The sequence below is a fragment of the Microtus pennsylvanicus genome, chromosome 15 (genome assembly GCF_037038515.1).
Source record: "Microtus pennsylvanicus isolate mMicPen1 chromosome 15, mMicPen1.hap1, whole genome shotgun sequence".
NCBI lineage: Eukaryota > Metazoa > Chordata > Mammalia > Rodentia > Cricetidae > Microtus > Microtus pennsylvanicus.
In genome coordinates, this window is record NC_134593.1 from 37,607,089 (window position 1) to 37,624,560 (window position 17,472).

The 17,472-nt window shown below is 40.8% G+C and overlaps 1 protein-coding gene across 1 annotated transcript in view; it reads left to right on the forward strand.

Annotated features, from left to right (window-relative positions):
- The window catches only part of Vwa8 (von Willebrand factor A domain containing 8), a 304,908-nt gene that overhangs the window by 35,913 nt on the left and 251,523 nt on the right, over window positions 1-17,472 (forward strand). Inside the window, exons 3-5 of the mRNA XM_075950004.1 lie at window positions 139-269; window positions 4,047-4,157; window positions 16,179-16,346. Coding sequence (XP_075806119.1) covers window positions 139-269; window positions 4,047-4,157; window positions 16,179-16,346 — 410 coding nt within the window. The remainder of the gene's footprint in view (window positions 1-138; window positions 270-4,046; window positions 4,158-16,178; window positions 16,347-17,472) is intronic.

Genomic DNA, 17,472 nt, shown 5'->3' on the forward strand with positions numbered 1-17,472 from the left:
CCTTCCTTCCTTCCCTCCTTTCTTTCCATCCAAATGCATATTTTAAATACATAGACTATGTTATTTGGGGATTTATATAATTATATAGCAAAACTATTATACTTAAATTTGAATTTTATTTCTTTATTTTCCTCAAAGTTTCAGAATCTCCAGCTCAGTCCATAGTCCAGCATCTGAGATGGATAATGCAGAAGGATCTGTTGGGGCAAGATATCTTTCTCATAGGACCTCCTGGGCCTCTTCGGCGCTCTGTTGCCATGCAGTACTTGGTGAGCAATCAATTCTTGTCACTTCCTAAGGGTCTTAGCTTTGATAAAGGGTAGAAAATAAATGAAAGTGAAGAATTTATAAATATAGCAGAATTAGCTGCACTAGGGTAAGCACTGTCATCAAGCGATGACTAGCTCATAAAGAGCTCAGCAGAAGTTACTTGGGAAGCCCTTGTGCACTGACCTTTCAGAACCGAGGCTTGCATAGATATATGGATGTATATACACATATATAGTAGCTTGCATAGATATAGATGTATGTATGTACACACACACACACACACACACACACACACACACACACACACACACTTTTTTTCCTGGTTCTGTAACTAGAAAGCCTTCCACTTTCAGAAGAAAAGAAATCTAAACCGAGGCAGTGAGTAGTGAGCAGATAGAATCAGCAGCCCTGAGACTGTAAAACCCAACACTACAGGTCTTTCTCCTATGTTACTCAGGGAATATTTCCTTATCACAGGCTCACAACTTAAAAGATGAAGCAGTTCCTTTGAGGTTTTGAAGTTGTGTGGTTTTTAGAGGGGACTCAAGGTGTAGGATATTTTTAATGCCATGCCTACATACTGCTTTTATATGTGAGAAAACAAATGAACAAAGATTGGCTGATCCACTCAGTCTTCACTCAGTCTTTAGCTAGGAAATGATGGGGTTAGACTTGAGCCGCCATTTCACCTCTTTGACACTGTTCTCTTGTATAATGCTAGTTCTTTGAAAACTGTTATGTGAATTGAAATCTTTAGATCTCAATGCCAAAAGGAACATTTAAAGGCCTTTCTGTTATCCTGTCAGTATTAATAGGCATTGTTCTCCTGATTTAGGCAAGAATGATTCACCTCAGATGAAGTTGTGTTCTGAATGTCTTTTTAGAATGTAAAAAAACTCCTCTTGTTAAAACTTCCTTGTGTTATTTATAATTGAAGAATTGATTTCTTTGTTGTTGAAATCTGTTTTATATGCTTTATCTCAGTGGCACATTTAGTTTATCTTTTATTTAAATTTGTGTGTGTGTGTGTGTGTGTGTTTGTGTGATGTGTGTGCACGGACACACATGTGAATGCTCCCCATGACCAGAGGATGCATCAGGTCTCCTGGAGCTGGAATTATAGGAGGTTGTGAAACTCCAGTCTTCTGTATGAGCACAGAACTCTCTTAACTGCTGAGCCCTCTCTCCAGCCCCAAATTTCCTTTAGAACTTCATAATGTTTATGAGGCAGGAAGAAGAAAAGTGAAATAGACAAATCAGACACAGAACCCCCACTGGCCTATAACTTTCATCTCTTTTATCCATGCCCAGAGTCAGTTTGTGAGGTGTGTCCGACCCTGTAGCATTGTCCTGAGCACACAAAGCGAAAGGGTCTTGTTTAAGAATGAGGTACTTTCCTCCACTCATTTCAAAGACTATGATATGTCATTGAGATTTTGTTTTTGTCCTGGCTTTGAAATTCTTAGAAATGTGGAATGAGAGGGCTAAGATATCATAGGGATTTAGTTTAACAATGCAATGTAAGACTACAAGTGTGAAGCCACATGACTGTTACCCCCAAATTTCAAGTGGTAAAATAGATCTGAAGTAGCCAAACATATATGACAATTCAATAGTGCCCTGCCACCTTGCAAACTTCAGTGAATACTGTTGTCACCAGATATAAGTCTTCACTTGTTAATGTCCTGAGTGGATAACATTTTGGGAGCAAGCTTGCTGAAGCTAATAAAAATTGATAGACAATTTGTTACTTGTCTGTGATATTAAAGAAGAATTTAGATCATTTAAAATGATTCAGCTGCCTTCTGCTGCCTCTTCTGGTGTGTTCCCTCCTTTTTTCATGAAGTAGTGCCTGGTAGTGCCTGGTGCTTAGCTGATGAAGGAGGCCATCAAGACTGAGGTTAGTAGTTCAAGATTAAACTGTGGTGCTCTTTGATAATAAGAGGTGCTGGTCATGATGGTGCACACCTTTTATCCCAGCACTTAAAAGGCAGAGGCAGGAGAATCAAAGTTCTATGTTAGCCTGACAAGTCTACACACACACACACACACACACACACACAGACAGAGAGAGAGAGAGAGAGAGAGAGAGAGAGAGAGAGAGAGAGAGAGAGAGAGAGAGAGAGAGTTTTGCCAATCATTGTAAATGAAAGGGTTTTAGGGAGGGAGTTACGTTCAGCCATTTAAAGAAGCAGACATGATGTTATTAGTGATGTGTTCTGGAAGCAGGAAGTGAGTATCTGCTAAAAGGAGAGAATTACTGTATTCTAGAATAGGAAAATATCATTTGATATTATTACATCTTTATGATTATGCATCTTCTCTATTTTAAACGTTTGTCTCTTTTTTGTTAAACTTGAAATTATGGCAATCTGGAACAGAAATTTAAAAGAACTGAATGACAATAAAGTATTGTTCATTAATGTAACAGGGATAAGTTGCAAGGAAACACAATCCCATTGAGTGAAAAGCTCCTTCTCCTGTAATGACATGATCTGTCAACTTTTCCCTGTATCCTTAAGTAAATTAATTTCTTTTATTAGTAAAAGTTTATTATCCCCTTTATTTGATTGGAGAGTGTCACTGTTCCTAATTCACCGTTGTAAGAGCAAGGGTAATGCATCCAGTTGTTAGGTTACGACAACATTGTTCTCCAAGTAGGTAAACTACTCTGAGATGGTATATTCTAGATGTCTTTCTGCCCCCCTTGATCACATAATGTTTTGGGGGAGTAGACAGGTTTTTCTTCTCTCCCTTTCCTTTAGCTTCCTCTTCCTTCTCTTCCTCTTGCTCTTTTCCATCTGCTTCAGCTGTTGATGTCTAGTCTTTGTTTCACACTTGGTAAGGTATTGAACAATAATGTTGTATTCAGTCGCCAAACCTTGGTCAATGGAGTAAATGAATTGTAACCACACTTTAAAAAAGTTAAATATTACTTACAAAATTTGTTATGACTTGTAGGAAAATTGCCCAATAATTATTCATGATATTTGAAAAAGAATTCAACAGGATAAATTTAGGTTTTCAGGATTCAATTTTGATTCTCGGTACTTAAGTAGTAGGACGGAGTACAGTAAAAATGAAGCTCTAAGGATGTGTGTACGTGTGTGTGAGCACAGTGGGTGCATTTGTGTGTATGCAATGTCTGTGAGCAAATGTGTTTATATATGTATACATATGTATGTGTACGTGTGTGTGAGCACAGTGGGTGCATTTGTGTGTATGCAATGTCTGTGAGCAAATGTGTTTATATATGTATACATATGTATGTGTACATGTGTGTGAGCACAGTGGGTGTATTTGTGTGTATGCAATGTCTGTGAGCAAATGTGTTTATATATGTATACATATGTGTGTGTATATGTGTGAGCACACATGTGTGTTGTGTATATTTATGTGAAATATGTGTGCTCTTATATAATGTGTGTGCATGTGTGTGCAGTTTTTTTTTTTTGAGGGGAAGTTTTAAGACATTGTCTCCTATGTAGCCTTGGCTAGCCTAGAACTTGCTATGTAGACCAGGCCGGCCTTGAATTCACAGAGATCCACCTGCCTCTGCCTCTCAAGTGCTGAGATTAAAGACAAGCCCCATTATACCTGGCATTTGTATATTTTGGTATCCAATTTATTGAAAAATTTCAAAGACTCAAAATATTTTCAATTCATAATTATAGTTATAATGCTCTTCTCTAGGCAGTGACTTTGTTGAATAGTCTAAATTGTAGGATGATAGTTTGATTTTTAGCTCTGGAATAATTTTGCTCTGTGTTCTACAGGAACTGACCAAACGAGAGGTGGAATACATTGCCCTGTCGAGAGACACCACTGAAACTGACCTCAAACAGCGCCGGGAGATCCGAGCTGGCTCGGCTTTTTACATAGACCAGGTAAGCTCTTACCCGCCAGCCCATGACCGACTGCTCCAGGGTTCTGTGAAATTGACTTGTAAAGTGGAGAGAGAGAGTCTCATGTGTCAGTGAAAGATCGATGTTGTTATTCTTTCTACACAGGTTTGATTTAGGGTTCGATGTTCTTGTTCTTAGGAATGTCGTCATCTAGATCTAAAGGAGAGCTTGGATGAGGTGGCTGGTACTCAGGTGTTAGCTAAAGATCAGGATTTCTTCGTTTTCAGTTGCTGCTTCTAACTTGCTTATTAACATAGGAGCTCCCCTAACATATTAGCATAAGTATTTTCAATCTAAAGTTGACTTAGAGAGATGTGGGTAAAAGCACAGGAAATGAAATACTTCCAGGAATTACAGTATTTTGTTGGGTGTTTCTTAGGTGTTGATAATCAACTAAAATATTCTATGAATGTTACAAGGAAACATATTTCTTTCTTAAAACATTGCATAAACTATTAAATGTTCTTTCAAGTGCCTCATAGAACATAGGGTAAAGACTATAAATAATCTAATTATACAGGAAATATTTGTAGTATCCATTGAGTTCATGGGGATGTATTTGGCTCTCTTATTTGCAAATACCACAAGTTAAAACATAAAATATCTAACTTTAGGGCTGGAGGGATGGCCCAGTGGTTAAGAGCACCTGGTTGCTCTTCCAGAGGACCCGGTTCAATTCCCAGCACCCACATGGCAGCTTACACCTGTCCAGTTCCAGAGGATCTGACACTTTCATTCCAATGCACATAAAATAAAGCTAAATAAATTTAAAAACAAAAACAAAAAAATCTAACTGTAAGGAACCCACCGATGTCCATTGTTAATAAGGGAGATGAATCAGCAGCTTTGCCACTGGAGGCAGTGGGAGCCGGTGCAGTTCTGCATTGTTGACAGGGACCCTCTCTCAAGACAGAAGACATTGCACACGTGTTTGGATTCAACAGTTACACTTCCAACATTCTTTTTCTCCCAAATGTGCGAGGGATCTCTGATCTTCATGGGCAGCAGAGACAGACTGTGGGAGGCAAGAAGGCCCAGTAGCCACTGTTGGTTCAAACTTTGAAAGTCTGACCCTGAGTCTTACTTATTTAAACACGGCACCGCCTGGTGAAAACTGTTCTTGTGATGACTAACTCGATCCTGCATGCCAGCGAAGCATACCTAAGTCTCCAAGGGGCAAAGTAAGCTAAATGCTGCTCAGACATAATTGCATCCAAACTCCTGATAAAGGACATGTGGCACTGTTGATAAAGCTAGGTTCTAAAGACTGATGAGAAAAACAAGTTTACAAGAATGGTCCGGAGGGGTCCGGTGCTGGAAGGCCTCCAAGCCACACAGATTGCACAGAGGTCACCAGGCTAGAAGGCCCACCTGCTGCAGCCTTCTGGGCAGAAAACTGTTTTGTGTTCCTTTTCTTGAAGGAACAACTCTGTGTGCCAACACTGCAGGCTCCCCTAGCATGTGTCTGGGAGCACAGAGATCTCTGTACCCTCTATACAAATGTGTTCATGAAGAACAAAGCTCAGCAATATTAGTTGTAGTGTGTTCAAAATCAGAAAACTAATGGAAAACAGTAATGATGCACATTGAAGAGGATAATGAAATAAACCACTGTAAACCATGGTAGCCATTAAATAAACCAGTGAAAGGAGGCTGGGCGTAGCTTCAGGAGAAAGTTGTTGCCTAGCAGGTACAAGGGCCTGGGTTCAAGTCATGATGCACATGTGTGCACGCCCAACATGGGGTAGGGCGTAAGAAGTCCAGCGTATGAGTGGAAAGAATCGGAAAGACATTCATGGCAGAAGAAACACATCTGTTCTCTTGTGCACATTGAAATCTTCCAGAAGGCTGCACAAGAAGCAGTTATAGATGTGAAATTAGAAATCTGGAGTGAAATAAGATGTTTGTTTCTTTTGTGTCTCTCTGACCAAAATACATGACAGTAATGCTAAGGAAGGAGGCTTCTCCCACTTCACGGGAGATCAGAAAGCAGGAAGAGAGAGCAGGCTCCAGCCGCGGCCTGGAGTAGAACCTTCAAAGACTTGCCTGTGGTGGCCCCAGTCCATCAGCCAGGCTCCAGTTTTCCTGGAACAATACTGCTAGCTGGGGACAAGTGTTCACACTATGACCTGTTGGGAATCATAGGAGCTGGAGAAGGGGTGGTGGCTGTTTTAAATGTGTGTGTGTGTGTGTGTGTGTGTGTGTGTGTGTGTGTGCATGCGTGCCTGTGCTCATGTGCCTGTCTGCCTGCCTATTTTCAGATGGAGGTTTTGTCCCCACCTCCCAGGTATTTGAGTTTGTAAGTGCTACATTCTTAAAGGCAAGCGATGATTTCATAATAAAATAAATAAAATCTAAACTCTGTAACACAGCCTAACATGGCATCAACATGTGAACTTACCTTGTCTTCCACATTTATTGTCTGGTTTTCCTATTACAATATATTCATCTCTGAGGGTAGATATTTTGCCATTAAATGATTAAACTTGGCAAATTTTTTGAAGTAAATTGAAAAGAAAAAAGGCAGGACTAAGAAAATTGACTTTCCTGTGGACAAGTGGTTGATCCTTAAGAAAAACTTACCTTTATTTTATGCATATGTGCATGTGTGTATGCCACCTGTCTGTGATACCCACAGAGGTCAGAGAGGGCGTCAGTCTTCAGGAGCTGGAGTTACAAGTGGTTGAGTGAGTGTGTACTGGGAGCTGAGCCCAGAGCCTCTGGAATTGCAGCAAGCTCTCTTAACTGAGCTGTTTCTCTATCCAAATATTGATTTTTTAAATGTCTGTTTTGAATTATCACAAGGTATAATTTCCATTTGAATTCTAGATAGACAAAGCTGCTAATTGATTGCCACCTAGTCACGTTATAAGATCCAAAGTCCTTTAAGAAATTCCTTTTATTTCCTTAATATTCTCTTTTTTATAGAATTAATATTTTATTTAGTATGATTCCAACAAAACTGAGCTGAGGAAAAATCAGCATCTGTAAACACATGAAAAAGAAAATAAAATGAATAAAGATGCTCAGAGAAGTTCAAAGTTTTCTTCTCATTTAATGCCTAACTTTGAATAGGCATTTTTTAAATTAATTAAATTTATTCGTTTATTTACATCCTGACCACAGTTCACCTCCCCCCTCTCCTCTCACTCCCTCTCTCTGCTTCCCCTCCCTCTTTTTAACCATTGAATTTGATGTCCAGCTATAAAGAAAGAAGCTTCAATCACAACCAAGTAATGCCCATAACCTAGACTGATCAACAGAGGAAATAATGCCTATTGCTTTCCATGAGTAGTGGGCGAACATTTGTGGTTTTCAGTGTGGTTTACATGTTATGATGTCCATGTTATACTAAGAATTTTAAATTACTCATTATGTTCTTTACAAACATGAATACTTTGTATAGTTTTCTGTCCATAAGCGTATGTATTTATTATATAATAATGAGTAAACATAACAAAAATGGAATACCATATGTAAAATTTCATCATTCCTTTTACACTTGGTATCTTTTAAAATCAGGAGACAGTAGGTATTTCTTTGAAATATGTCATTTAAATGTCTATACAATAGTTCAGTTCACCAAATAGTAATGCTGTTATATAATGTTCCGTTCTGTGTGCCCTCTCATACTGCCAACCATTAAATTTTGTGGCTTTTCAATATTACAAATAATACTTATTGAATATTATATTTAGATCTCATTATGATCTGATGGGGATTTAGATGTGGGTCCTAGAAGTACGATTCGTAATGGACAGAGTGGGACTTTTTAAAGAGCCTCACTATTCATGGCCAGTTTGCTTTCCAGGATGGGTACCCCACTGATGCTCTAAATGCTACCCCATTGCCTCATGAGACCACTGTCTCATGGAGTTGTGACATCATTGGTGTCTCTGTATACTTTGCGAAATTGATAGGCTTTAATTTGCATTTTTGGTTTTTATGTAGGGTGTGATTTTTAGAATTCTATGGCTATTACTTCTCTAAGCTCTCAGTCAGTGGAAAAGGAAGTCAGGGCTCCTCAGGAAGATGCTGGACTCCGCCACAAGCGTCATTGTCAAAGCTTGCTCTAGTTACCTAGTTGCTACAAAGCTCCTTTTATTATTTACAGGAATCTTTTGCAGTGCAGTTTGTAAGACTTTAAAGAAAAATTGCTCAGAGTGAAATATGATTACTTACTTGGATTATTTTGATATCTGTCAAGAAATAAGGAGACCATGATCAATATTTTGCTCACACTTTAACTTTCATTTGCCCAAGATGGTAAACTAACCTAAAAATCAAAATACAAATTCTCCAGTGATTGTTGTTGTAATCTTACCAAAGTTTTCTTCTGAATTTGCGATGTTGTCATTAATATTGTGATTGTCACATGACTCAAAAAACTGGGGAAAAAAGACTTTTAAGTCAGGTTTAAAATGTACTCAAGTGCAAGGAAATATGATTATCTATAGTACAAATAATTAAACATATATTTACCCTGACCAAGAGGAGATAGATCTTTAACCCTCAAATAGTTTGGGGAGGAGAAAGACAAAATCAAATGATTTCTAGGTTAGGCACTCATTATAATCTTGTCATTTCTTTTATGTGATAATGGGAAGTTCAGTAATGTATGTAGTACATGTTAGTGTGAAGTTCAGTAATGTATGTAGTACATGTTAGTGTGAAGTTCAGTAATGTATGTAGTACATGATAGTGTGAAGTTCAGTAATGTATGTAGTACGTGTTAGTGTGAAGTTCAGTAATGTATGTAGTACGTGTTAATATGAAGTTCAGTAATGTATATAGTACATATTAGTGTGAAGCACAGGGAAAGTAAACATTTACATATTCTCCTATTTTAGATTATTTTTGATCAACATTGTTAATAGAAAAAAATACTCCAAGACTTAAAAAAAACCCAAAATCACATCATGTTACAGGTCATAAAAGCAACCCTTAATATATAGTTGAACAACATCATGCCATTGATGAGACAGGGTGAGTTTATCTTGTCTAAGTGCCTTTGATTGACTGGGAGCAGACAAGGAAACATAGACTCCATCTCATCTCTGGATTCTGGAGCCGTTTCCACACCTGCTTACTGAACTGACAAGGTTGTATTCTGGAAGCTCATTCATGAGAGAAATATTTAGGATTTGGAAAACATCTCTTCGTGGAAACAAGGTTATGAAGAGTGGCTAGGTTCTGGCACTTTTATCAGACCATTTCCAACTATACTGTTTTGTGCTACAATTATCCCAGTTGGGAAAATCTGTCTTTTTATTTTGGCCTCTCTGGCAGCCAGAGCTCAGGCCGTGGCTCCTAATTGTGTCACTCTCATTCTGAGACCAACTCTTTCCTGCCTTGAACTGTTTGGAAGGTTTGTGAAATTAAATTTTAAAATATAAAGGGAGATGAACGAGGAGACATTTACTGGAGAAACCCTCTGTGCTTGGTGTTTTAATCTTCAAAACTTCCTTGGGGGCAGATGACTTGCTTGCCTTGCAGATGAGATAACAGGCTTCCATGGCTAGGGTCATAGAATTGGCTGATAGCAGAAGGAGTATTGATTCTATTGCTTCCCCCCCAAAAGTGATGATGGTGACCATTGATGACCGCACTGACCACATGCTGCTATTCATAATTATAAAATAGCTATTTTTTTAAAAAAAGAAAATAAGCTTGACTTTAATTTTTATATTAATAACTGAATGTCAGTGCCATATAATTATCTATTTGATGTTTATTTGGGTCAGATATTATAATCAAGGCAAAACGAAATGTGCTCTGTATTTGTAAAAATGGGTCATTTAGCTTCCCTGATTGGGTCATAGATTTCATGCCTGTGCAGACTGAAATTGTGCTAAGGTCTTCATGTTACAGACTAGCCCTGACCTTGTCCAGCTATCTTTTTTTTTTTGGCAAAAGGGGACATTTTTTTCGTAAGCAGATATTAATATTAGGTATTCAGGCTCTTTCTAGACTCTGAAATAGATCCACGAGGTGTACAGGACGAGGACAAACAGAATCCCCGTGGTGAGACATTCAGAGTGTGTTCCACCGGCTTACTGAAACAGTACACCATCATCCATTGTCACCCTGCTGTGAGTAGCACACCTGAACTTCGGTCCTTTCCAGCACAACCCAGTACCTGCTGACCCTCCCTGCTCTCCCTGTTCTTCCCTGCTCTCTTGGGAAGCTTGTAGTTAAAGTTTGTAGATTCCTTGTGTGAGTAAGATCATGTAGAACTTGCCTTCTGTGCTTGCGTTATTTAATCCAGTGATTTCTAGTCCTATCCGTGTTCTTATAAATAACAAGACAGGAGGGAGTCCTTCCTTCCTTAAAATGTTGTTGATTAGTATTCACTGGATGGTGGGTTTTTTTTTCTTTCCCAAGACAGGATCTCACTATGTAATCTGGCTGTCTTATAACTTGCTGTAGACCAGGCTGGCCTTGAACTCACAGAAAGTCATCTGCCTCTGCCTCCCAAGTGTTGGGATTAAAGGAGTGTCACTGGATCACTGATTGTTCTTAACAGCTTGCTGTGTTCTGGGGGTTATCACATTTATTTTTAACTGCATTAGAAGGAAGTGAAGGCTCAAAGATGAACTTGACCAAACTGAGTCACTCATGGCAATCAAGTGGATAGTAGACTAACGTACTGCACTTTTGTGTTGCTGGAACAGAATTCCTGAGACAGGTATAATGACCAGAAATTTATTTGGCTCACAGCTTTGGAGGCTGGAAAGTCCAAGATTGAGGGGCTTTTTATCTGAGGAGAGCTTTCTTGGCAGAAAGGTAGAAAGGCAAAAGGGGAGGAACAGAAAAGAGGCCAAATTCATCCTCTGTACATTACTAGTCCACGGTCAAGTTAATGATATTAGTCTGTTCATGGTGAGTAGCCTTCATAGCCTGATTGCCCTGTAAAGACCCCAATGTTTTACCCTGTAGCACTGAGGATTAAGTATTGGACACATGCTCTTTGAGGGACACGTTCACACTATAGCAGCAAACAGAAAATCAGTCTACCCTATCTGATATTTACTTGTTTTGTTCAGTGGAGAAAGGCTTTACTATTCTGAAATTTTAAAATAAACAGTTGGGGCTAAGGAGATGGTTGAGTTCCATAAAGTGTCTGCTGCACAGTTTAAGGACCTGAGTTGGAGTTCTTGTTCCCACGTTCAAGCTAGGCAGTTCCATATCTGTAACCCTAGCTAGCTCTGTGGGGTAGGGTGGAGTGGGAACCAGACAGATACAGGACGGTCTCTTGAACTTGCTGGTCAGCCGGGATAGCAGATTTTGTGAGCTCAAGGCTCAGTGGGGACCAACTGAAGGCACTGAGTGCTGACCTCGAGTCTCTGCACTTAGGACGTACACATATGTGTGTGTACACTCAGAGTAAAAACCTTAAAATGTAATCTTTTCCTTTTTCTTTTGCTCCTGCAGTGTTTTTACACTGTAGTTTTTTGAGTAAATGTGAAGCTTTTTGAAATTTATTTTTATTAAGTAATGACTGTATTAGCAATGATTTGCATTTTAAATAGCCTTACTTTTTTATTCTAGTACTGCTTTGATATTTAAATCGTTATGTTCGAAATACCCCATGAGGATACTATCATTTCGTAAAGGAGGCCACAGACATCCAGATTAATTACTTGCCTCAGGTCTTATCAAATTGGAAACGAATCTAGAACAGGCTATGGACCTGTTTTTCCTTTGAACTCTTTTATGTCCACGCACCAGGTTATTAAAGCTGAGGTATGAGCCGTCTGGGTCAGAGGACTCTTGCTATATTTTCTCCTGATTATTATTTGAAAGAATTAGGTCTTTGAGGTTCTTTGGCTTGCTAGACAAGAAAGACTCCTTAAATTTGGTGCCTTCTCTTCTGAGGGCCTGTCACAGCTGGTCACACCAATAAAAGGCCTGTGCACCGTTCCTTTACAGCTGTGGGGATTTCGGGAGGAAATTCGCAGTGTTTACTGGTGGGTCTAGAAAAGCATTGTAGTACCTAGAGTAATTTTCTCAAGCTCTACTTAACCTTGCTCTGCTCTCACAGCAAATGTAGGCGCATATGGCTGTACCCTTCATCTGTTCCCAGGCTTATGTAACAGTGTTCCTTGCTGAACAGTTGTGCTGTCACGGCGGAACCGTGCATGGCCTGCTGGGAGCCAGCTTAATGACAGCCATAGAGGGGAGGGCTCTCCTCTGAGGACCAGAGGATCTCAGTAGGGAGATGTGGTGTGTATGAGAGAACGGGGAAGGCCAGCATTACTCTTCCTCACTTCAGTAATGGGCAACAGGGGATAAAGGGGACATTATCAAGTGAGGGCAAGATGCTTGTCCCATATGAGACTGAGACACAACATTTGTAGCATCTTTTTCTATCCAACTAAGTTGAAGCTTATATATGGCCCAAAACAACATTTATATATTAAAATACTTTCTTATTGTTACATTTTATTTTCTGCAGATGTAATCAGATTATAGTAATAAAGTCGGAAATGCTGATTATAAAGACCTTAAACAACTTCCTAGGCATTTACAGAGGCTCCAGTGAGTAGTCCTGGCTCTTTAAGTCCAGTGCGCCACATTTCCTTACCACAGAGCAGCCTGGTGCCTGCTTCAGGTGCCTGCCAGGGCTTCTGTTGGACTGTGAGCCAGGTAAACCCTTTGCACCCCAAGCAGATTTTCGTTCTTTTGTTTATCACAGTAACTGAAACTAAAGTAGCTCAGTCATTCTTATATCCTCACGCTTGGATTCAACTGTGATATGAAATAGCCAATTTATTTCCATGTAGTGCATTTAATTAATAAATAACTTATGTCAAACCAGAAATCAGTTGGAGGAATTTACTTTCTTTTAAATTCTTAGTTGAGCTGTGGACCTCATAGAGACTTTAGAGAGGGCTCGCCTAACACCAAGTAAAACCTCCCTAAGTTTTATTTCAGTAACGAATTACTCTTTCCTGTATCCATCCACAATCTTCCTCCTCGTTTCAATACACCCACGTTTTGACTCATTCAGCAAAAGGCTGCTGCCACTCACCCAGTGCCCAGTGGGGCTCCTGCAGCAGGGTTTGTCTTTCCCTTTATGGCCAGTAATTCTGAAGAATGTTGCTCGGTTTTGGTTTGCCTGCTGCTTCCTCGTGTTTGAAACGAGGCAGTCTTGTTAAGAATGTGTAGAAGTGATGATGTGTCCACCCAGCTCTGCATCAGAAACCCTGCTGTGTGAAACGGTGGAGCTCATAGAGTGTGCTCTTGCAGTTCCCCAGTGTTGTTGTGGAATATCACTTTAACTATGGAAAGGTGTGTTACGTTTGTTCATGTTGCGGAATATTACTTTAAGTACATAAAGGTGTGTTATATTGGTTTATGCTGTGGTATATCACTGTAACTGTGTAAAGATGTGTTACTTTTATTTATGCTGCATTTGTTTAATTATGAAAAGATGTGTTGTTGTTTTGCCTTGCCTGCCTAAGTCACCTGACTGGTCTAATAAAAAGCTGACTGGCCAATAGCTAGGTGAAAGAGGGGTAGGCAAGGCTGGTGGGCAGAGAAAACAGACAGGAGAAATCTAGGCGTGAGAGGGAGACGCCAGCCAGACATGGAAGAAGTTAGAAAAGTAGGACGTAGAGAATGGAGAAAGGAAAAAGCCCCGAGGCACACATCGATGGAGAGAAACCAGGTAAGTTATTAGAGTGGGAGAAGCATAAGCCAAGGCCGAGCATTCATAGCTAATAAGACGTCTCCGTGTCATGGTTGGTGGTTGGTGGCCAAAAGAGAGCCTGCTGCAGTGTTCCTTTGTTGTTGCGCTTGTCATCTATGTCTTGTGAGAAGATATTTGAGTGCGTACAGTTTCTCCTCAGAACTTTACCATCTATTATGATTCTTGTCCGCCACAAGTGTGATGTCTTCCAAATAATGTGTTTCTCCTCTGTTCTTTAGTAGCAGGGCTCTTAAACTTATTTTTATTTTATGTGATTTGGTGTTTTGCCTGCATGTATATCTGTGTGAGGGTGTTAAGAGAGGGGTAGAAATGGATGAATTGAGAAATATTTTGGCCTCTTTTTTTTCTTTTTCCCAGACAAGGTAGATCCAGGCTGGACTCCACTAACTAGTCTTCCTCTTGCCTCAGTCCCGTGTCCTGGGATATAGCGCCCATGCCACTACAGGACTGTTCGCGAGTCTTGGGCAAGGGCCTGGAGATTTAAACATACGTACACACAGAGACAGGAACATGAGTCATCCTTGAGGCAGAATGCCAACATTTTGTGCTCAGGTGCAGCTTGTATAGTGCTCTGGCCACGCCCCAGCTCTCGGGATCTTTCAGCTGCAGGCCTCACCAGAACCCACTCCCCTGCCATCTCCTGCTGTAGGCTGCTCAGAGCAGAGCAAAAGATGTTGTTTACAAGAAACTCAGGGTCTGGTGGTCCGCAGTGCCCAACACTGGGATGTCAGGCCAGTCACCATACTGGTAAGTTCAAGTTCAATTGAGGATATTAGATTATCAGAATATGAAGATCAATCGACTCTGGGAGATGAAATACAACTTTGGAGTCCTGCCATGGGTGAGCGGTATTCCCGCCTGGAGGATGCGCTGGGTATTTTCTGTTGACACAACAAAAGCTTGGTTACTCCATTTCTAAAGCCACTTGGGAAGAGAGAACCTCAGCTGCGGAATTGCTTCCCTTAGATTGTCAAGCCTGTGGACGTGTTCTTGATTAATAATTGATGTGGGAGGGGAGGGCCCAGCCCACTGCAGGAGGTGCCACCCCGGGGCAGGTGGTTTGGGTTATATAAGAAAGTCCCTAAGCATGCTATGGAGACCAGATCAGTAAGCAGCATCCTTGCACGGTTTTTGCTTCAGGTTCCTGCCTTGGGTATCTTTCTCGAATTTCCTCAGTGATGGGTTCTCACCTGTGAGTTATAAGACAAACCTTTCTTTCTCAGATGCTTTTGGTCACGGTGTTTTCCACAGTGTGAAAAGCAGACTGGGATAGAACTGAAGCAGATTTGGGGAAATGGGGCGTGCTCAGTGTTGTACAGGGGTCTGGGGTACTGTCAGGTCTGGCTGCAGACTTCCATGCAGCACAGCCATGTGGATCTGAAGTTGGGAGCACTGGGATTGGAAAGCCATTAACAGAAAAAGTGTTTGGACTCTGCTGAAGAGTCCTTGGGAGTAACGGGAGCAGCTGGAGAGGAAAAGCTGTTGGTTGTGGATGTAATTCTGGATCCACGTTTAAGGAACAGACAGAGCAGGAGAGGTTATTTTTCTGAGACTCTTGTCATGATACCAAAGATGATTTTAAGGAGTGGCAATATATAGTTGCCAGCATTAATTCTGTGTGGCATGCAGAAAAATGTGAATTCGATTTTCTTTTAAAGTGAACTTTCAAGGATTTTGATGTAAATGTTTGTGTTCAGGGCCTGGAAGGAGAAGCTTTGCTGGTTTCTGGTCCATTACCATTTACTCCCTATTTCTCTGGATTATGAATTTTCTTAAATCCATGGGGATATGGTACTCAAAAATTCAGTCAACCAAATGTGTGTGATGTTGTCAGCATTAAAGATCACAGGAAAACAGAATTTGTCTTAATGACTCATTTGCAAACATCATGGTCTCCAAGCTTCCCTACCTAGCCTTTTGATCCTCTTCTCTAATTTTTGTTTCTCTTCTCTAATTAGGAAATCTGTTTCCTTGTTTAATTTTGGTACCCATTCCTAGATAACTGTTAGTTTTCTCTTTCATTGGCTGTGTAATCTAAAATGTAATGTTGCAAAAACCCTCCAGATCTTTTCTGACTTTTCATTTAACAGATGAATAAACAGGCACAAAGAGGTAAAACCATTTGCCTAAGATCAGATAGGCAGAGAAAACAAAATTAAGTTTGAATCCACTGTCCTGATTCGCGGTCTCTCTAACAAGGAACACGGTTAGTTCCAGGGCAAGTACAATTAGGCCAGGCTCTGCTGCCCTTGGTGTTCTCATTTTGCCTTTGTGTTTCTTGGAAATAGTGTGCTGTTCGCGCTGCCACAGAAGGCAGGACGCTGGTTTTGGAAGGCTTGGAAAAGGCAGAGCGAAACGTGCTTCCAGTATTGAACAACTTGTTGGAGAACCGGGAGATGCAGCTTGAAGATGGGCGCTTCCTGATGTCTGCGGAGCGCTACGACAAGCTTCTCCAAGTAAGAAGGAAAGCGGCGCTGGCCTCTGCTGTGGGAGTGGGGAGAGCTGAGTGTCACCTGTGAATCGCGACTGTGAAATTAGGACGTGTTCAGGTGGTCCTTCTCGCTGGCAGACTGCCGAAGTAAATCACGAGTTGATAATTCTAAAAGGCTGGTTCATCTGCAAAGACCTCCCCAATTACTAGTGTCTTCCCTTTTCTTTGATCAGCTAAGAGCTGTTCTTCCCTTTCCCATTTTTCTCCTTTATTCCTTCTTTCTTTTGGTAATGACTTTTAGACAGTGCTGAGCATCTGAGATTAAAAATAAATAAAATCCCATTCTTAAATTCAGAAAATGCAATTCAGTAGGGTCTGACAAACATGGACAGGATGTTTAGAAGACACTCTAGGGTTCAATTCCCAGCATTCATGTGACAGCGCACAACTGTCCCCAACTCCAGTCCCAGGAGATCCTATTCTCTCTTCTGGTCTCCAAGTGCACATATGGTGCAAAGACATACATGCAGGCAAAACAGTCACATCTATAAAATAAAATGAAAAAAACATAAAAGTAATAAATGATGCTCCAAGCCACCAGTGTTTTCTGTCTGCCACTAAAATGGCTTCCATCCCTGCTCTCCACATTGTCCTCAACACGATAGTCAGTGATTGATTCAAAAAGCGCGCATCACACACCTGTAATCTCAGCGTCGTGGAGGTGGAGGCAGGAGGGTCAGAACTCAAGGTTATCCTTCAATACTAGAGACCAGTGGGGCTGCGTGTGACCTTGTCTCAAAAAACAAAACAAAGCAACGTCCACCCCCACCTCGACCTAAATAGAATAAACGCGGATAGGTCCTGTGCTCTTACACTGGTGGCTTCCTGTTTCGCTCTTAGTAAATCTGGAAGTCCTTCCAGTGCAACAGGACACCCAGATAATCAGGTCCTACCACCCCTTACCTCGGATCTGTCTGCTTCCTACTCTCCTCCAGCAACTAGGCCCTGTTGTGTTTACCAGCTCAGAAGGCTTCTCCCATGGTCTAGACTTGGCATGGGTGTTTCTTGTTCCTGGAATGCCCCCCCCCCCCCCCCCCAAGTATTTGCTTGGCTCACTCCTACAACCCATCCAAGTCTTGTGTAAATGTTAC